This window comes from Equus caballus, chromosome 16 (genome assembly GCF_041296265.1).
Source record: "Equus caballus isolate H_3958 breed thoroughbred chromosome 16, TB-T2T, whole genome shotgun sequence".
NCBI lineage: Eukaryota > Metazoa > Chordata > Mammalia > Perissodactyla > Equidae > Equus > Equus caballus.
This window is the reverse complement of record NC_091699.1, coordinates 65,323,376-65,345,601: the sequence shown is the minus strand read 5'-3', so window position 1 is coordinate 65,345,601 and position 22,226 is coordinate 65,323,376. Positions and strand designations below refer to the sequence as shown.

Sequence of the window (22,226 nt, the reverse complement as noted above, 5' to 3'; positions counted from 1 at the left end):
TTAAGGGAACAGCTAAGGAGAGCAGAGGCTCTGCCCTTCAGTAAGCTGTGATTGACAACAGAAATGAACACATCTATAATTACTACCAACTCTTCTTTAAAGATGAGCCATCCATCCCTTGAGACCTCAGGACTTGGCTTAGAAAGGCATTTTTGATCCTGATAACTAAGATAACTATTGACTCATTTATAGACACAATCTAATATGTATCTAATCTACATTTCTCTCATTTTTTAGAGCTATTTCCTTTTCACATTCAAGTCTTCAACCTGGTACTTGATGATCTCAGGCTGTTTCCTGGGGGCCCACAACCTCCTGCTGCAGCAAAACATCCAGGCTTTCTCAACCCAGATAATGCCTTAACTTACAGGGGAGACACAAGTCGTGGGCCTCCAGAAGTGACTCCAGGAGTGGAGTGTTTGCAATCAGCCAGCCAAAATTTTAGACTAAGTGGAGACAGAAATTGATGTGGCGTTGCCCATGATGTTTGTTTCTATGGGAAATTTTAATGTACTTGATCACTTTGTCCATGTTACATTTTTGAAACGTGTTTTTTTATATTTCATTAAAGTTATTTAACTACTAACCTCTGAAGTCTTTAAGGGCAAGACATAATAGGCCTTCAGTAAGTATTAGTGAGTGAATGAATGAATTAATGTCTGTGACCCTAAACTCTAAAATGCACCAAAATATCTTGTAAAAAGTTATTGAGGCTCTAACATTGCAGCAATTTGGCATATATACTGTAGTTTAAGCAGTCCCCTCAATATCAAACAGTGATGTAATTCCTGCTACTAAAAGTTTTTCTTTGTCAATTTCAAACAAGCCAAGATAGACTTCTTAAAAAGTAGATGAATTTTTATTCCTAGAATATATTCTAATATCAGACATAATTCCACCACAGAGCAACAAAGAAGGTTATTTATCTATCCATTTAAAAAATATATTACAGTCTTTTCACGACATTTCAAAGAGTTGAATGAGTTGCTGGTGTAAACATTTCCTCGTGGGAACTTTATACAGTCAAAAGAAAGGAAATGATTGATGGATGTGTGCTCCAGCTAATTGAAGTGGTTCTGACTCAACCAGATGTTTTCAGCTGAATCATGCCCACAGATGCGATTGCTTCATTATTCCTTAATCTAGGGATTACCCCGATTGGCTAGCCTGGTGACATTTGAGTGTTTCAAATAAGCTTGCCTCTCTTTTGTTACATACTTTGTAAAGAGCTCTTGTCTAAAGCTGGCCTATCTCCTGCCCTGGAAATGTTTTCAAGGAAGTTATCAAGGCTGTTTGTTTTTCCTGTTCTTGGATGTGGTCTTGCTGAGGTCAGAAGAATGGAACGAGAGTTGCCACAGATGACACCGGAGCTATTTCCACAGCTGGCTGCAGAGAGTGGGCAGTCCCTTACAGATGAGTTAGCATGTGGAGGTAGATGATATAAAACATCTGTCACAACGGGAAAAAGCAAAAACAATGTCCCTTTGAAGATTGCCTTTTAATGATGAGATGGGGGGTTCTGTCTCCATAATGTGAATGAAGGATGTAGTTGTTGGCGGGCAGATGGCTTCAGGCTTGCTCTTGCGTGAAAAAAAAGACAAAAGTATATGTTGAAAACCTCTGACTCAAGTCAAATCGCCTGATTTTGCTGAACATTCATTTCCCCACCTATTGCACATACAATCTTTGAGATAGGGAAGGAGTGCTAAAAGAAAACATTGGAAAAAACTAAGAGAAAAAAGGCATTCTGAATATTTTTCTCCTTTTTTCTCTTCTATTTTTCTCGCAATATTTTCTCTAAAGTTATATGAATAACTTTAATACTATAATATAATTTCAGTTGATGGTTAAAAGTTCAGAAAGAGCATTTCTGTCATAAGTTTGCTTTAATGTAGTATTTGCAGCCCCATGTTATTTTTTACAGAAGTTTTAAAAAGTAATATAAAAATTTTATATCATCAAGGCCACATGATGATAAACACTTCAAAATCTGAATACCAGTTAGTAGCCATAAGGTCGTATTTGTCTCCCTTCAAGCAGCAGTAGGAAATAATGAAAATATCTTAGTGAACTATTTTTAAGAGAATGATACTAGTTTAGTTTCTCCCCCCACCTACCATCAAAAATAAATTAAAAACAATGAAATCAGCATACATTTTTATTTCATAAATAAAATTGCTATAGAAAGAGAAATCTTGACAATGGTTTAATCTGATGGCAAATAAAGCTGAATATTAGCAAGCAATAAACCTCTAGATCTCCTGTTACATGACCAAAAGCGGTGTTACTGCCACTGCTAAACCCCAAACCACATTGTTGCAAACCGTGGAATCATTCTACTTCTGCCATCACCTGGCCAGCAGAATAGATGCCACCGGCCCCACCCAATTCTTATTCTAAACTGTCTTCCAAATCTTAGACCTTTGCAGATGCTTCTTATTAGCAGAAGTCACATATCAATATCTAACAGCAAGGGAGTCTAGGAAATGTAGAGTTTTTTCTAATCTATGTTGAAAAGGCAGGATTCACTTTGTGGGGAACTAATAACACGTGGAGAGGGTATTAAAAAGTAAACGTCTACAGCCGTGACTGACAGAGGGACATCACAGGAAATAACTGGATTAATGAGAGACAGGAAAGTGTTCAACGCAGCTAGTAGCACTTGAAAGGATTTGGTGACATTTATGACGGAGCTTTGACCAGACTTGACTACAGGTTTGTTATGGATGGTGAGGGAGAAAGAGAAGGCAAGGATGACCAGGAATTTTCCATATAATTCCAAGAATCAAACAGAAGAGAAAGAATATGCTCTGAGGATAGAAAGAGACAGAAAATATTCAGAATGGGACATGGTTGTTTCGAAGTGCCTGATTCTAGAATTAATCAGCAGCTGGAAATTTGAGTCAGGAGTTCAGAAAAAAGGCCAAGACAACAAAGAACTTTTAAAAACTTTAATTGTTAAACTAATGTCAGCACTTTTCATTAATTCCATCAGGGCCTTAAGTAGTAGCAATATTTTGGAATTTTACTTCTAACACCATACTAACGTCTTATTTTTATCGTATGTATAAATACTGACTCTTACTACTTTATAAGGCATTTAGCATCTCTGCTAACAATTGGCTAGAATAGCTATTTCAAACTCATTGGTGAAGCAGAAGATATTATTTGGAAAGAATGGAGGTTTCATTTTGAGAGCTACCATGAAAATATGTCATAGGAAATGAAAGAAAATTTTTTCATAAAGGAAATTTTATGGATAAAGGCAGAAACTCTATGGAGACTGTTAAGGAGCTGAACTAAATATCACTGGCTGTGTGTGGTTATAACATATTTATGGGAGGCACATTAATGTTACTAAGATTATTTGAGGCTGCTTGGCCCTCAAATAGGAGCTGAAAAAAGAATTAACAAAATGATTAAGAAGCAAACTAAGAATCTCTTTAGAAGCTATGCTAGTAGAAAATTTACTCCAACTGAGCCCATGGCAAGACATAATAAATAGAGCAAAGCTTCTCAGACTTGACCTTGAATATGACTAACCTGGGAATCTTATTGAACTGCAGATTCTGATTCGGTGGGGCTGGGGCTGGACCTGAGATTCTGCAGTAAGCACCCAGATGATGCTATTGGGTCCTGGACCCACTTTGAGGAACAAAGTACTAGAGAGTTTAAGATCATTCTATTAAACTAAGAAAAAGCCACAATTACTGACGTAGTATTACTGTTTAGGAGAAAAGGCAATAAAATCTAACTGGAATAAAAAATGTAACTAAGATTCTGGAACAAATTCTACAACAAATAGGACACTGAGGAAGATAAACATAACGTTGACTTTCATCTCCTCTACTGAACTATTTTGTGTGTATTAATTGGCATCTTACAGGCCTCAGAATATATCTTGGTTGGATGCTAATATGTAAAGTTTTATCTTAGGATATGGTCATTCCACCAGGACATGCTTTACCTCGGCATTAGATTACAAAACATTTCATCAATAAAGTGTATACTAAGCTTAAGATGTGTTAGTGACAATAGTACCAACAGCAAGTGTACTTTAAAGGGAGTAAATTAGTTTTTAATCAGATCATGACTTCAAACCTGTATCCTTAGGTCTAGTGGAGTTGCCAGCTCTAACCAGGCAAATTCCTAGAAATGTCTTATAGGAGAAAACAAATAGCCCAGAAATGTCCTCTGAGGGACCACAAAATAAAGTGCATTTTGTAGCAAATTGCAGGACAAGGAATAACTACCTTCTTAGTAATAGCCAGAATCAAGGTGCCTTGTGACATATTTAAGCAATTTGCGCTATAAACAATGGCCATAAGTAGGATAACAGGCAGCTTTTCTTCTTGATCACCCCTGTGGTTTGAGAAATGATTTCCCAGGCTCCTTCACCAATAGGATCCTGCAAGACCCTGAAAATGATTTGCAGCCGGGTTTTTTGGCCTATTTGTCAGTAAGAAGAAGTTTTTAATGAGAACCTTTATGACAGCTCACAATCCTGAGTGCTAGTTAAAGGAAGATAAACATTTCGCCAGACAAACGATGCTGCCCATAAATATTCACAAATCTGCTGGGAACCCTGTTTGTCTTATCATTTGGAAGAAGACTGGCCTGGAATCCTGCTTCTGACGTGCCTTTTTAAACTTTCTGTATGTTGAAAATCTACTTGGAGGTACAGAAAGTGATTGCTGTATAAGTGAATAAAGCATTTCTTCTCCTATCACGTGGCAAGATTTGACAAGAATCTTAGGCAGATATATGGCTATTAAAATAGTTTGTGACACAGGAAAGCCCCAATAAAAAAGCTTACACTGCATTTGTGGCAGTGCGCTTTGGCTGTGATATAAAGGAAATTTTGCAGCATTTAATTGGGTATATTTATAGTAATTCTTCCGTAGAATGGAAATCGTGTAGTGAACTCCAACATTACAGTTCCCTGGGGAGAGTATGGCTCTTAGAAGCCCAGGAATTCTCATACTAAATTACAACAATGTCAAGCTGGCAGTGGTCAGACAGGGGCACTTTCAAAGGAGAACAGAGTAGTTGAATGGATGGATTTTTAAGACCATCCTGTTGTCCAGTCAAGAGAGTGCTTCTGTTATTTCAAGTGAATTCTCTAGTCCAGTTTGAGTATGGAGTTTCTGTGAATGTTTTGCATCCTTTTAAAGTCATGAAAGCCCTGGCTGCTGAGCAAGTGCCACTCACTCATTAGTCACTCAGCACCATTACAACTTGTTTCATGATAGACGCTGTGCTAGGCTTTAGCCCCATTAGAAAACAAATAAAGCATCGTGAATGACACAGTGAACTTAGAATTCAGAGGAGAAGTAAAGTATGATCATGATCAAGGTGTGTGCCAAATGTTATGAGAGAAGAGAGGAGCAAATGACCAACAACCTAGATGAGACTCAGGAGATGTTCCCCAGAGGGTAGCATTTGATAAAAATCTGAGAGCCCACATGCAAACTTGCTGTAGATGCCCAGTGCTCCTGGCAAAGACACCACAAGTGAGAGAGCAAGATGGGTCAGAGAAGGAAGAGTAGTTCAGTGTGGTGGGAGGAGGGCTTCGTGTGGATCGTCTCGGGGGATTAGAAGGAAGAGTAAATTGGAAGCCATGTGATCTTTATAGAGCATGGATACTATGCTAAAAAGGCCATCCTGAACCTACCTGTAGGAGCCTTCTTTTGGGCAGAAATCATGTGGAAATATAGAAGGAAGGCACTTTCTCATGGGTGACCCCACTGCTCATTCAATCTAAGTGGCTTCTGAATACTACAAGCAGGAATGAGAAATATTTTGATCCCATCATTGAGTTGTCCTGTTTACCCTTATACTCCTCCAGTACATTAACTTACAGCAGCCATTGGCTTAACAGTGCCAATGTCCTAAACATAGGACATTTCCACTATAAATAATAATTTTCAAGATGCTAACTCAGCTGTAAAAATTCTATCCAGGCTGTGCTTTGGTAGAGAAAGCAGTTTAACATGGTTTTGCTTATATCCCCTCTTGGAACAAAAAAATAAAAGGAAAATTGTTTATGCTCATCTTTAAAGTGATATGCATATTTGGGGGTTATTGTTGTGAAGGTAGGAAAATGTTTAGAAGCTGTTCTCCTTATCTTCTATATCATTTTTTATTATGTAATTTATTTGTTGATAGATAGCAAGGGTTTGCTTTGTATCTTAAAAGTAGGGAAGATGGTGAAATATATTGTGATTAGCTCATTCATTTGATAAGTGTCATAGCTTATGAGCTTCTAATTGTTATTTATTTTTTTCTAAAATCTCTTTAAACTGATTTTGGAAGTGTACAATACATCTGTGTGAGGAGGACGTATACCACAGGAGGCCTGCAAAATGAAGACAAAGGGCTTAGGTTGCACCATTAGTTTTTCCACACAAATGCTGTGATTCCTCACGTCATCTATACCACACCACATGGATTTTTATGGCACGCATGTTTGTGTGTGGTAGAGGATCCCTAGTTGAGAGCCACACAATGATTACATGATTGGAATGGGAGGCCTATGAACACAAATTCACCCTTTGTGACTGAATCCATAAGAAACTCACTGAAAAGGCCCTGGGATCATTCTGTGCACACTTAACATTTCTGTTGGCTCAGCAACTATGATCTCTTTAAGTAGAAATATGAAAGGAAAAGAATATCGTAACCCATCTGCATAATGAAATTCTTCTTCTAATTTTAACCAGATGTACAAATTTAAGGATAAAAGAACTAATTGTTCTATTGCACATTCAGTCAACAAAACCATTTGACCATTGGGCCCCCAAGTCTTCAAATTTTTATCTCTTCTTCAATAAAGTAACGTACTTAAAAGCCTTTTGCTGTATTAAAATTCTAAAAAAGCTTGTTGAAAACATCAAAAGTCACTGATAAACAAATTTCTTCAGTTTTAAGCACAAAAGTCCAAAGGATTCAGTAAAGCAACGTTGAGAATCCTAATTATCTATGTACCTGCTTTGGTAAGAAATACTTCACTGTGACATATTTACTTTATATTCTCGTTCAAAATGACACTATTGTATAAATAGGTACTTAACCAATAATTGAAACCATTATTCACAGTTGAATACGCATGGTATATAATTAGATTCTTTTAAAAGGGACTCCATGGTTAAAACTAATTTGCTTTTAGTGTCTTTTAATATTACGTATTTTTTTAAACACTTCCAATTAATGGTAACTGAATCAAAAAACAACATAAAATTAAGAATTTTAAGAGTAAAAGAAAAAAATTCTACTTTTACAGCTAATAGATATTCTCTCATTAGGTAAACTATGTACATGATTCTTCTAAATTTACCATATAGCAATGGAAAATGCCCTACTTCTAAACATCACACTCCTAGCCCACAGCTACAGATCTCTAGTAGCAGTCCAAATATTATGCCAATTGAATCTAATCTGTCTAAACTCAAGAAAGAGAAACCCAGCTCTAGTTAGGTATATTTCCAAAATAAATCACAATATAAATTTGAACTCAAAAATAATCAGTATAGCCATTGAAAGTCACAATTATATAGCCATTGCTTCATTTCATTGATAAACTATAAGATTTGGGCAATAGCTGTAAATGGCAAGTCTTTAAGAACCTGGTTTATATCATAAATATAATCTCAGTGAGGAATCTAGGATTTGCTCTCAGTTGTATGGAGCAGAGAGTGGATGGATACTTCGTACCATTTTCTTATTACTGCAGTTTCAAATCTTTCTCATTTTGTATAAATGGAGCTTATGAATATATTTATATATATACCAGGGGTCCTGAATCTCAGCACTAACGATGTTTTTGGATAGATAATTCTTTGTTGTGGGGAACTATCCTGTGTCTTGTAGAATGTTCAGCAGCATCAATGCTCTTACCCACTAGATGTCAATAGCACCCCTTGCCCAGTTTGACAACCCAAAACGTCTCTGGACATTGCCAAATGTCTCTTCAAGACATTGCAAAATCGCCTGTGGTGGAGAACGACTGGTATAGGCACATACACAAATATTTCTTATTTCAATAATTTTCATAAATATGCTATCTTGGCATTAGTCGAACTTTTTATGTCAGGTGAATTTCAGATCTCATCTTTAAGGATATGGTGGTTGAAGGTAATAAATGCACTTAAACAGGCACCTAGTCATGGTTTTAAAACTGAACTCCCCCTTGTGAGAACAAGTTTTTTCAAAATCTTTGGATTGCTCCATTTTGACTAGTAATCTCAAAGTAGCATTTCTAAGTACATTTTGATTTGGAGTTTTGTTCTTTCGTCATTTTTCCAACCAATATTTATGAAGCATACCTTACATGCCTCATGCTGTAGACAACACTAAGACGCTGTCAGTAGACAGTGGTGAGCAAGCAGACAAGACTTCAGCCCTTTTAGATTAAACACTCTAGATAAAAAATGTTGGCAAATGTTAGCTATTTCTTAATTTAACCAAACAATTAGTGGTGCTGGTATATAAAATTAATTCACAAAAACTGTTTTGTGTACTTACTGCATGTAATTCCTATTTATAGGAATTATAAAAGGTGTGTAAACATAACCCCTGCCCTCTTGGAAGGTATAACACTGAAGGAAGCAATTAGAGATTGATAAAGGAAAGGAAGGAATTAGTGTTAAAATGGAGTCCTAAGGGCAGTGTGCCTCCCAGCTTGCCATGGTTACCCGTGATTCTGCCACACCTCCAGCATTTGGCAGAGATCATTCCAAAGTTGAAGTCCTGTCTACCAGCTTTGCCACAGCTTTCTGGATTTCAAACATATTTTTTTAAAGTCAGACTGTCCACACCAAGTTGGGTGGTGGTTGGAAATTTATCAAGGTAGTTGAGGGTTAATGAGTTTTTCTAAGGATGGGGGCCTTTCCTGCTCCTTTTTTTTTCTCTCCTCACAGCTACCCTCCTTAAACCTTGCCCAGCAGCTGCCACCAAAACAACAACAACTACAAAAACCCCATGGCTACATCAATAAATGAGAAAAATTAAGCATCTCTACCTGTACTACGAGGAATATTGCACACTGACATTGCAGGACACTGCATTTGGAGAGCTATTCTCAAGTTAAATGAAATACCTGTATGCCATTTATATTACAAAATCATTGTTTCTATTGGAAAATCATTTACACTAACTACTTGTAAGCTCATATCGTTCTCTGCACTCTACTGTACATGTGTGAAAAATACTCTGGTGTACACAAACTCAACTAGATATTTATTCTAGAAATATTAAAGACTGTCAGAGAGGTGGGAAAACAGACAAGTGAGAAAGAAGACAAATGGCCTTAAACCACATTTTTTTAAGTCATGTTGAATGATTACTGTTAAAAAGTCCTATAGTTTTGGGGCTGGCCCCGTGGCCGAGTGGTTAAGTTCGCGCGCTCCGCTGCAGGTGGTCCAGTGTTTCGTTGGTTTGAATCCTGGGCGCGGACATGGCACTGCTCATCAAACCACGCTGAGGCAGCGTCCCACATATCACAACTAGAAGAACCCACAACGAAGAATATACAACTATGTACCGGGGGCTTTGGGGAGAAAAAGGAAAAAAATAAAATCTTAAAAAAAAACAAATTCTCTATAAAAAAAAGAAAAAAAAAAAGTCCTATAGTTTTGCATAAGTCGCTATAGGAAAAGAGAATAAGATAGGCCACAAATATTTTGATCTGAAGCATTTAGATATGACAGAAGAGGAAAAGGGGATGTTTCTTTTTTTCACATACATTATCCAAATTTTTTTTTTACCCTTTACTTTTATATTCCTATGATTTCAGATTTAAGGCTTACTAAGAGTCCAAATAGGAAGGATTCTCAAATGTGCCACAATACAAACCAAACTGATCAAATGGAAACAAGTCAGGGCATCAGGCTTAGGCTTGAATTATTCAATCACCCCATTTCAGCTCATCAAAAATGCAGGCTTGGCCTCTTTGCATTTTTAAACACGATGTAATGTGATTATTAAATAAAGGCTCATGCCCTATCACAAAACTGGTTTAAAACAAATAGTTGAGAAACAATATAAATAAAATAAAACCAATTACTTATATCTAAGAACTGAATATTGGCTTATACAATCGCAGTTTATAGACAGAACACACTTCTCAAACTTTAGCATGCTTCAGAATCATCTGGAGAGCTTGTTAAAACACAGATTCCAAGGCACGAAGCCCAGAGATTCTAATTCTAATTTTAATTCTTGATCTGCTGCCACTGCTGGTCCACAGATCATACTTGGAGTGGCACTGGCCTAGAATACTGGCAATCACAGGAATATTCAAACAGGTAATTCTTATTGTAGTCTATGTCCTGGCATTAATATAGGTTTTAAGCCAACTATGTGTGCCCTTGATGGGAAAGAGAATGTACGTTTTCCCCAGTTTGCCAGCGATCCTATATTTCAGTTGGGAAACTAAAATATTGATGAACTCCCAAGACTTAAAATTTCTTTCAAATACTGGCGGAAGGTTAACAACACAGATGCTTTTCTGGCCTTAGGTCAGATTTTACTCCACATCAATGATCTTTGGAAACTTTATCCAAATCACTATTGTAATTATTTCAGAACTAGGATGACCAGCTCCACCCTATGTCTCTTGAGTGTGAGCAGCATTGTTTTGCAGAGGCAGTGGCTACAATACACCAGACATTCCCATTAGCTGTTTGGTCATTGTGCTTTTCAGCAGAATTAGAGCATGTTACAATATTTTTCTTTGCAGCTTAAACATTGAGCAAACCCAGACATCCGGAGATGCTAAAATGAAAAATCTGTTTCCTCTTGCTTTACCATTTGCCAAGTGAACTCCGTCAGACAGCACATTCTATACATTTTGAGTAAATGAAATTACCCTTAATGTGTTGGCAACATCTGTCACAAAACACTCTTCTGTCTATGGCTTAAATGCATTGGGTAGGAATGGATTTGACAGTATATTTAATGAGGCACAATTATGGTTGAGGGCATTAGTTTTGCCTTAATGGCCATAGGTTTTTCTTTTCCTCTTTTGTTCTTTTTTCTCCTCCTTTTTTATGTCCTAAACAATACAGAAAATTCTGTAATCTTTGATGAGGAAAGTGGCTGGCAAACACCATTCTTTGTTGTAGATAACCTACACTTCAAACTCTCTAAGTTGTCTGTCCCCATAAAGTATCATCCGGAAAATTTGTTTCTCCAAGGGATTCCCGTTGACTGCTTCTAACTTACTCACAAATTGTAAGTTTCTTGCATCCCTTGTTAAAGAATGTATTTTCTTCATAATTCGTGGGAATCTTTTTTTCATTGAAAATTTTTACTGAATATGAACAAGAATGTATATTCTTACATGTCCGCCCTCAAGAATTTGGTCTGGTCAGGGAAGGAATGTTTCCCTTACATTGTTTTCCACTCTGTGCCTAGTGCTGCTATTTACAATTCCAAATTATGACAAATCCCTTCCCACTCTTCTCTTTGATTGTCAGGATTCTGGTTTATACACAGAAGCAACACTCACTCTGTGGCATCTGTAATCGAATGAGTCCCCAAACACTTTCTGCGAAAGGATTCTCTAAAGAGACCAGACAATCCTTCCTAAATTAATTCCAAATGCAGGCATTCAATCCTTCTACTCTTATCTTGCATGGATTTTGATTCATTTGTCACATGCTCACATATCTCATTTGCATATTGCCTCCCAAACAAGGACTAAAGTCTACCTCTCCCACCCCTGGGGAATAAGGTCACCCCTAGGGCATTAAGAAGAAAGTGCCTTACCGAACGCAATGTGATCTTTATCTCTGATTTATGACCAATGATCCCTTATGTGGCCAGAACAGGCTGATTAGAATTGAGTCGTTTCCGGGATTGTGACAGTTTAGCTGTAGGTCGGAATCTCTAGGGGCAAACATTCTAAGATAGCCTAAGTCTCAAGTTCAAGAAAAGTATTGAAGTCTTGCACCTGCTAAGGATTAGAATGTTGTGAAAGCGCCATTTTTTGGTTGAAAAAAATGTTTCAGGACTTCCGTCTTAACACTGAGGTCATTCTATAGTGTACCCCTAAGGGACATTAAGAAGAACCCCAGTGAAATGCAAATCAAAACTACACTAAGATATCACCTTACACCCGTTAGATTGGCAAAAACATCCAAAACCAAGAACGACAAATGTTGGAGAGGTTGTGGAGAAAGAGGAACCCTCATACACTGTTGGTGGGAATGCAAACTGGTACAGCCACTATGGAAAACAGTATGGAGATTTCTCAAAAAGTTAAAAATAGAAATACCCTATGACCCAGCCATCCCATTACTGGGTATCTATCCTAAGAACCTGATAACAGATATCTCAAGAGTCCGTTGCACCCCTATGTTCATCGCAGCATTATTTACAATAGCCAAGACGTGGAACCAGCCTACATGCCCAGAAACTGATGACTGGATAAAGAAGATGTGGTATATATACACAATGGAATACTACTCAGCCATAAAAAAAGACGAAATTGGCCCATTCACAACAACGTGGATGGACCTCGAGGGCATTATGTTAAGCGAAATAAGTCAGTCAGAGAAAGACGATCTCTATATGACTCCACTCATAGGTGGAAATTAGTATATTGAGAAGGAGATCTGATCGGTGGTTACCAGGGAAAAGGGGGGGTGGGGGGAGGGTACGAAGGGGGAAGTGGTGTACCCACAACATGACTAACAAAAATGTACAACTGAAATCTCACAAGCTTGTAATCTATCATAACATTAATAAAAAAAATAATAATAAAATAAAAAAAAAAAAAAAAAAAGAAGAACCCCAGTTCTTCTTAAAGTATTTACTGCTGCTCTGGCACAACAAATACCTGAATGAAAGCCAGTAAGTTTTTTTTTTAAAGGAAAAAATAAAGATGCTTTTGTTAAAGTGATTCAGGCAGCAGGAAGAAAAAGTGATGTGTCTCTGCATTATAATTAAGTAAAAGGTTATTGTGTCTCTCATTCAAGAAGCATCCTGATGAATGACATTTCACAGAAGCATCAAGAAATTCAAACAATACAAATGTGCAACTATGCATATTTAGAAGCTACAGACCTATAAAATAACATATATTTTCTTGTTGATTCTAGCTCAAAAGTCCAAAGGTTTTTAAGAGCAAAACTGACTCTGTGTGTCAAGCATTTCCAGATATTCGGCTCAATTTCTGTTCTCCCTCCATGTTAATGGGGAGGAGCCCCTAAGAAATACTGAGTGATAGCCTGATCTTGTAACAGATACTATCAGGAAGTTGGGTTTGGATAATACCAAGAGGAACTGATCATCCTGATTGAAAGTGTTTTAGGAAACATTCGCTTGTGGGTAATTAATTTGGGTGCTGAGATCCTGCCATCTACATGAATCTGTCTTAGTTTTATGTCTTCAAAATGTTTAATTATATGGAAAAAAAGAGTCAAATAGTGAGAAAAATAATGTTTACATAAAAATAGCATTCAGATACATAATCATTTTATTATTACTGGGTATTTAAATGACTTGTTATATCATGAGCTTCTGCCTTTATTATCATCTTTAAAGTAAAGCATTGGAATTATAAAATCTCAAAGATTTCATCCAACCCTAGCATTTCAATTAAAATATATATATGTATTGTTCCATTCTCTAAGTTAGTCAACTAAGGCAGAATAGTAGGATAGAGGAAAAGGAAGGAAAGGGTAATGTGACCTGGCTTTGTGCTTCACTAGGCATAGAACACTATGTATATGGATAGAAGTTTTTTAAAATGTCTACTGTTTCTTGCATTCCCCACAGTTATAATAAATCAAAAAGAATATTCTAGAAGTAGGCATTTCCTAACATCTGATGAAACACTTGACATTTTCGTGTTTTTAAAAAATTTTAGCAGTGTTGCATTTGACCAGCATTTAACAGAGTTCAGTATTCTTCTGTCAAAAGCACAGATAGAAAGAAAGTAAGTCGAAAGATTAGGAGGAAAAACATAGGAAATAGTAACTTGGCTTTTTATAACATTTGTATTAGATTTTAATATGTCCTTCAAAAAGATCCAGTCAAGAAACCCATCTGGGACCAGCACTATCCTCTTGGTGGTCGATTGTATTGAGATGATCAAGTATAATCCATATAAATCATGGATAAATGGCATAAATCAAGTCTTATTCAATATCAAGAAAAACTAGAGAATTTCCATAGTATTCATATCTTTCAGTCAGAGAAGTTTGTGTTTAGAGCAATGAGAGAGAATGTATATGATATCTTGGGATGCATTCTATATTGAATATTGGAATTGTAAATGACAGGTGTTTTAGACACATCACAGATAAATCACATCAGAGGAAAAGTCGCTAATGCTACATATATTTAGATGAGCACAAAATGACATGAATGGATGTAAAAATCATACATGGTTGAATTTGATTTTTTCAGTGAAAAGTAAATACATTTGATGTTAATGCAGTTACTGTGTTTATTTTTTCAAAAAGTTTCCTTCCCTGTGGAACGTGTTTTCAGATGGACATTGTGTGTGCTTGTAGGGTGCTGTGATTACGCCGACAATGGACCATCCTATGTCAATGCAGCCAGCCAACATGATGGGCCCCCTGACACAACAAATGAATCATCTTTCATTGGGCACAACAGGAACGGTGAGTTGAAGAGTTTGTTTTGGTTTGTTGCCTTAGACTTCTTCAAAAAGATGCAATACTCTCTGTTTTCACTGGCATTATCAGCAAAACTGGTTCTGTACCATTGACTAAAACACCTTTCAAGTTCCAGTATGAATAAGCCACATTCTGCATGTGTATTCAGTTGCGGGGCACACTTACTCACGTTGACAAGGCTGGAGGTTCTACTGTGTTGCATTTAAATCTGAGTTTCTTCTTGTTTTAGGACATGATGCACCAGGTATAATGTCTGTTTTTGGAAAGATGTCTTTACGCATGCACCTGTGAATCTACACCTTGTAACTTAATACACTTGAGCCTGGTTTTCTTTTCCCAGATGCTTACCACTCAGCTACTATGTCATTCCCAGGTTATTCTTCACAAGTGAGGGGCCAACCCTGACTATGACTAATATTCGGGGCTTTTTATTAACTTTCATTGTTTAAATCAATAAAAAGGAATTGAGAACTAGACTTAATCCAGTTCTTTTAATCTTCCTTTTGAATGTATTGACACAGATGATGTTGGAAAAAAGGAAAGGGATCTAATATACTTGATTTTTTATATAGGTTGGGATATTTTTGACTACCCATTATTTTTCCGTGGGGACCAAAAGTATATTGAAAAATACCTATTACAGCCTTGATTTTATATCACAAGGCATTTGAAATCATTAGCAAAACTGCGTTTATTTTTTAAAAAATCTTGTTCTAAGACAATTCCCTAAATGGTCAAGAGGGCAAATATCTACCTGGAATACTGCAACTTTGTCAATTCCCATGATAGAGAACGATGCAAAACATCAAAGCCAACCTCTCATGTGACGCCACTGGTAACAGTTTTTATTTTTCATCAAGGTTGATGCAGATAATTTTGTCATTTTTAAAGCTATAGAAAGAAAAATATATTTTCTTCTGACTGAGGCAGCTTATGCATTATGAAAAGAGCACTGGACCAGGAGTCGGGAATCCTAGATTAGAATCTTGATTGAGCCCTGTTGTTTCTATCTGTCCTTGGGAGAGATCTTCCAATCTCAGTTTCTCTCTCCGTCTAGTTGAAGCATTGAACATGATGATATATGGGACCCCTTCGACTGTACGCCTCTAGGTCTTTAAGCCTGTGTGTCTCATAGTCACCACTTCTGTTATTCTTCACAATTATGCTCGCATCATCTCCAAACACCTACATATACTATGAACACTAGCTGCAGATCGGAAATTTTACTTTAAAACAGTGGCTTCCTTGCCACATAGATGTGTTGACTCACAGGCTTTTTGAAATGTAAGAAGTTTCTGACATGTTCACTGCTACCTCAATTATCTGCTCTAAATAGAAAGTTCATATACCTAGTGGAAAGAGTCACATAGTTTTGATAAAGAAACTTAGTTTTGTTAACATAAACAAAGTACCTATCTCTAAGACCTCAGTTGCTGAACCTATAAGAACCAGTTTGTGATACTTTACATGTCTGAAGGCTTGGGCTGGATCAAATGATTTCTTAGGCCTCTGACTAAGACTTGTCAAGGTTGCATCTAAGACTATATTTAACTATACATCATGGTACGGCTAATTGTCATCAGGGAGATAGAATGTGAAGATAGTGTTCTGTAGCTTTTAGCAATGTGTAAGGATTATTTGTAGTCAGTTTGCTCATTTACTAACAAGCAGATCCCAAGAACAATATCGGGAAGCCTGAAGTTTTTCATGTTCCCACTATTGATTTTTCCTTCATATTGGCCTTCCTCTCCTTAAATGATCATAAATTCTGAATAAGTGACGTAATCAATCTTATTTCATTGAATGACAGTCTGAAATCTGATAAAAGAGGGAGTGATGATGCAAAGCATGGAAGGAAACACTTTATAAATCCTACTCATTTGAATCAAAACAGAAAGCCAGCTGACTTGCTGAAGTTTCAATTTGCAAATTAGAAAAAAATACTAGAGCTAAATTAATTGAAATATGACTGAATCCTTTAGGGAATTGAAAAACAGGCTAACATGTATACAACAGATTCAGAATTACAATAGTTATTGATTTAATAACATATAGTATGGTTAGTATTTGAGCATTTTTAACAAGAAGACATTTATACAAGGCCACAATTTTTACCCAGCTAACAATAGCCAAATTATTCAATAATGATATATACACCTGCCCTTTCTTAGAAAGCAAGAATTTTAAGCATGTGGCTTATTTTTAACACCAATTTCCTCTAGCTTTTTTTTTCCCCCTTCACATTTGTACTAAATAATGCTTTCGTGCGTTATAAGCTTCGTGTAAATTGATGCTTTGCAAAGGTTTGAAATTTCATAAGGTTCTGGAAAGGCAGAGAAAAAACAATATTACTTTGTTGATTTGTTCAACAAAATATCTCTGAGTGAGTTTAGTGTCCGTAATATGGTTATACCCTTTCTTAAACTGTCACTCTTACACTTTGATATGCCATCATAGATTCACTTTATCTGCATTTTTGGTTGGCATTTGGAGTGGCTATTATGTAATCGATTTGATTCCTTTAATCAAATTTCCCCATCTTATTGCATCTATTCAACATACTTTATCCCATGTCTGGGAAGGTGGCCTGGTGTCATGGAAAGAACAGTGGGCATTGGAATTAAATTTGAGTTCAAAGCCCTTTATTAGCTATGTATGTTTAGGCAGGTTACTTAACCTCTCTGAACTTTTATTTCCTCTTTTACAAAGTGGGAAAAGCAATATTTTCATCCCAGGGTTGCTGTGTTAAATGGAATGATATATGTGACATACCTCATACAGTGTGTGACACCTGGTAGATGCTAATCAAATGAACCATCCTTACCTCTCTACCTCTGGTAGCTTCCAACTGGTAGGAATCTAGTCCAACTCACCAGAAGGGGTATAGGACATTACAACCAGTACAACCCACTGGCCTGCTCTATTTCATTTGACATAACTTATTTCTTTCAAGTTTCTACTTCCTTAGCTTCTAACATACTCTTTCAGGGTTGTAAATCCAAAAGTCCATAGAGATAAGCCAAGTCACATTAATGAGTAAAGTTGACTAAGTTCAAGCAAAAAATCCTGGAAATATGTAATCAAATTTGGTCTATATTTACCTATGTCACAAACATAGTCATGTAATATAAATATACGTGAAGTGTCATGTATATTTTACATTAGAGATTATATTTTAAATTAGAGATTTTTTTTAATGCAATAATAACATCTCTGCCCGACTGTTGGATGAACAATAGGGAGAAGTGATGCCTTTGGCAGCCTGGAACACTGATGCCTCATCTAAAGAGGGAAGCCATTACTCAACTTCAGACAGCTATTGCTACATGGGCATACAGAGCCAGGGTGGCCTCACCTTAATTTTTCACAAGAAGCTAAATATTTGGACTTTAATGGGAAATTTCCATATTTTTGAATATTGGACCCAGTTTGTCTTAAGAACTCTCAGTTTGTGACTCTGCCCCAAGGTTTTCCTGGTTCTCCTCTGACCTCTCTGGCCATTGCTGCTGCTTTTCTTTCGCTGGCTGCTAAGCCAGGGCTTCATTTTTTAGCTTACTTCTCATTTATACATGATTTCCATAAGCAAGCTCATTCACTTTCATGGTTTATGAACTCTGCCTTCTATGCTGAAGACTCCTAAATCTGAGTCTTCAATGCTAACCACATCTTAGAATTTTAGACTCATTTATCCAACTGCTTGCCAAATATCTCGATGTAAATCTCCTCTGACATAGCAAAATCAGCACAATCCAAACTAATCTCATGAGCTTCCCCGAGCTTCCTCCGCCTGACCCCCTTCCTCTTATATGTTCCTGTTCCTTATTTCCTCTCAAGCTAATCCCATGATCATTTGCCCAGGTAGTCAAACGCTACACCTAGACTCAATCTAGACTCTTCTTTCTCCCTCACTACCATATACAATTACTTTTCAAGTCCTGCCAATTTTGTACAAAGACATTTGTCAAATACATCCTTTCCCCTACATTTCTAGAGTTTCTGCCCTGGACCTCATTTGATTAATTGTAATATTCTCCTAACTGCTTCCAGTCTCAATTTGTTGCAATCCATTATCCACTACGTTGCCACAACCAGTCAATCTAAAATTGTCTGACCATGCCTCCTGCTTGTAACTTTTCAGAGGCTCCCAAACATTTGACTCCACTGAAATTCTGCAAAACAAGGTCTGAGCACTAACAAGCCAAGATTAAGACAGGAACCTCAACTACAGAAACAGATAGGTTCCGAGGGTAGAACAGAGAGAGATCCAGTGAATAATCCAAAGTAGGCAGAGATCAGAGCTGATGCAAGTTGGAGCTAGATTAGAACTTTTCGTTTCTAGAAGGGGGAGCTTAGGCCATAATTCATGTCCCACTTTCCTTCCTAAGATCCCTGAGTAAAGGAAGTGTATTGAGCCAAAGCCTCCTTTACCTCTTCGTAGAATTAGATATATTTGGTCCTCCATAACCTCAAATTTTGAAATGGATACTATGTAGTTTAATCTACTTTTCTCTACCATTTGCCACCTCAAAATTTATTGTTCAATTCCCTACCTATTTTTAAGCTGGACAGAATATGCAAGCCTTAAAAGAAATGAATTTTATGCAAGAAGAATAACTGTTTTATTCCAGGGCTCTGCTGACCTTGAAGAATTTTCTAGCTCTTCTGCTTTTGTTTACTTTTTTGTCACAGGATTCCCTGGATAGAACCATCGCCCTGTTATCCATAATTTCTGATCACTCTATTGTAAGCTTTAGCAGAAACCACTGGGGATTTTACTGTGTTATGAGAGCCTCCAAATTGCATGACAATCTTGTTTTACAAGTTTCTTATCTCCTTCTCATTTGTTCAGTTGGTGGGCACCAGTGGCTTACTATGTCACCAGAATCTGTTGAAAGAAATAAAGAGTTTTTGTTCTGCAGGCTCCTTATCTGCAGTTCTGTTTGTGTTCTCCAAACCACTGGTGATTTGTGACATCATTGGATTCCCATGGTGTAACCATAGCCACTCACAAAGATAATCTTGTAATTGTACTCTATTTGTTCACCATAGTTCTCTTACCTTTTTCAGTCACACCATTCTTTCTTCATTGCTCTAAAATCCCGACAGTATCAGGTGAAAATCCTGAATTACTCATTTTGCTTAAAGATTGTCATTTTTCAATTATTAGCTATAAATATAAGTATTAAGGCTAAGCATGATAAAAAGCAACATGCAATGTTAAATGGACTCATGATTAGGAAATAGTATCATAAATTCATGAGTGGTAATGAGTACATCTCCTTGGTATCAATTAATTAAAAAGTCAAATAAAAGTAAAAATATAGATAAAAGTGAATAGTTTTTAAGAACTTATTTAGTCTTACTGTACGATAAATGAACTTTGAAGGTAGTCTTATGATATAAACAATAAACAAGTAGGCATTAAGTGACAATCTAGTATTATGAAAATGTATTTGCAAATGATAAGCTTTTTAAAGAATCCAATTAAAAAATGGATTCTGAGTTCAAATAAATTAGTGACAAAATGCAAAAGCTCCAATAGATAAAATGCCAAAGGACGTGAACAGATAGTTGATGAAAGAGGAAATGGAATGCTGAAAAGCATATGAAAAAATAGTGATCAAAGAAATAGTAATTTAATCAGATACACAGACGTATGCACAGAACCCATGAAATAAAGTTATCAAAGTAATACACATTGCTGATGAAGGCATAGGGAAATAAGCATTGCCAGTCACTGATAGTGTGATGATAGGACTCTAAATTTGTACAAGTGTCACTTGGATAGCAAGGTGGGAAGACATGACACTTCAAAACAGCTCTACTGGCTGACCAAGCAGTTCTAGTTTTGAGAAGCTACTCTATGAAAATATTCTAAAATAATGGAAAAGCCTTTATACCTCAAAAACGTTCAGCCCAGTATTCTTTATAATATCTAATAAGGAAGATTTATTAAATAAATCACAATCCGTCCATAAACCAGACTGTAACACAGCATGAAGTTATACAGGTTTAAATTAATTAGGAAAGGGATTATTTATAGCCTTACATCAAAAGAGCAGGACGTGAATGTGCACGTGTAGAGTATAGTACCAACTATGGAAAGCTACTTATGAGATAAGGCTGTAAGAAATACGAAACAAGTGTGGTTATTTCTGGGTGATGGGATTAAGGATAATTTCTATGTTAATCATTACACTTTTCTACATTCTCCAAGTATTCAACAATCAGCATGATTTACTTTTATTTATTTTGAAATGTTATGAATATATTCTTGGAAAATGGTGGCGTGGTCTTAAAATTAACTTTTTTTTTGGTTTGAAATAATAATGAGTGATTGCAGTTTTTAAAAAGATACTAGGAATTACTACCACTATTAATAAAGTATTTGGGGACCCTTTAAAAATGGTTCTACTTATTCTAGATTTGGGGATTATAGTCAACTCACTAGTTCACATACCTGTTGAGAGAAACAAAATAACTCATGCCTAAGATTGATTTGCATTTGAATCTTTGATCATTGTTTGCTTTTGCTGGTCAAATTGCCTTGCAATGTTCAAGTTTTAATCTGTCTTCTCACATGCCATTTACTCATGAGAGAGTGATTAACATTGTCCTTTTTGGCAAGGAAATGGAGGGCTTCGTGATAGTCCAAATTAAGTTCTTAAGTAGTTGGAAATATGAAGTTTGAGGTTTTAGTTTTTTAAATAGAATAATGGTCATATGAATAAGGGTCACACAAGAGCATCTGTTTAACCATGTTTGGACAGTTTATTTGAATGTGAGCAATATCTGATCCCTTTTACACAGTTTACCCCTCCAAGGGGAGTCGGAGCTAGACTAGAATTTTACTTTATAGAAGGGGGGCCTTAGACCATAGGCTATGTCCCACTTTCCTTTAAGATCCTTGGCTAAAGGAATTGTATTAAGCTAAAGCCTCTTTTTCATCTTCAAAAAAGCAGATGTATTTGGTCCCACAGAACCCGAAATGTTGAAATAAATGTCATGTAGTTTAATTAAGCTTTCCCTACCATTTGCCACCTCCAATGTTTTGACACTTTGGAAAAAGACAATAATCATCCGTTGAAGAGATTCTATGTATCTCTGTTCTCACAATTCCAACACACAAGGCTCCTTGGCCCTGACTGACAACCACTGGGATCAGAGCTGGGCTGAGTGATTAATAACAAAACTCTAGCTTCAAAATACATCAGCCTCCATAGAATATGGGAATGTGTAAATTTTTTATTTATCTCTTTTAAATTTTTAGTTCTTTCTTTTGTTCTCCAGGACTTTATTTCATGTAGTGCTCTGGGCCCCCTCCAGGTGGGCTGCCCTGTAGAACTTATGTGTCAGCCAGAGAGGGTAAAAATTTCGCATTGATTCCCCAAGGGAAGAGCCAAAATTATGACAGACTGAGACAGATGACAATGTTCTGGGACAGACTGTACTGTCCTAACAGTCTGGATGGGACCTAACAACATGTACAGTGTGGTGGTAATGGGGACCATTGTATCAGCTATAAACCAGGGGTCATAGTGCCTTGAGGGCATGAAGGCAGGGGGCTTAGGCGACCAT

At 36.7% G+C, this 22,226-nt stretch overlaps 1 protein-coding gene and 1 long non-coding RNA gene across 18 annotated transcripts in view; one reads left to right on the top strand and one right to left on the bottom strand.

Moving 5' to 3' along the window:
- Window positions 1-22,226, top strand: part of RBMS3 (RNA binding motif single stranded interacting protein 3) — a 1,248,509-nt gene that overhangs the window by 1,167,231 nt on the left and 59,052 nt on the right. For all 17 annotated transcript variants that reach the window (XM_070238087.1, XM_070238085.1, XM_070238082.1 and 14 more), the window contains one exon: window positions 14,523-14,633. In XM_070238087.1, coding sequence (XP_070094188.1) covers window positions 14,523-14,633 — 111 coding nt within the window. The remainder of the gene's footprint in view (window positions 1-14,522; window positions 14,634-22,226) is intronic.
- Window positions 838-11,857, bottom strand: LOC111768398 (uncharacterized). The gene is made up of 2 exons (XR_002800745.2): window positions 11,770-11,857; window positions 838-1,580 (listed from the first exon to the last, which is right to left on the bottom strand). It is a non-coding gene; the product is annotated as an uncharacterized lncRNA (long non-coding RNA).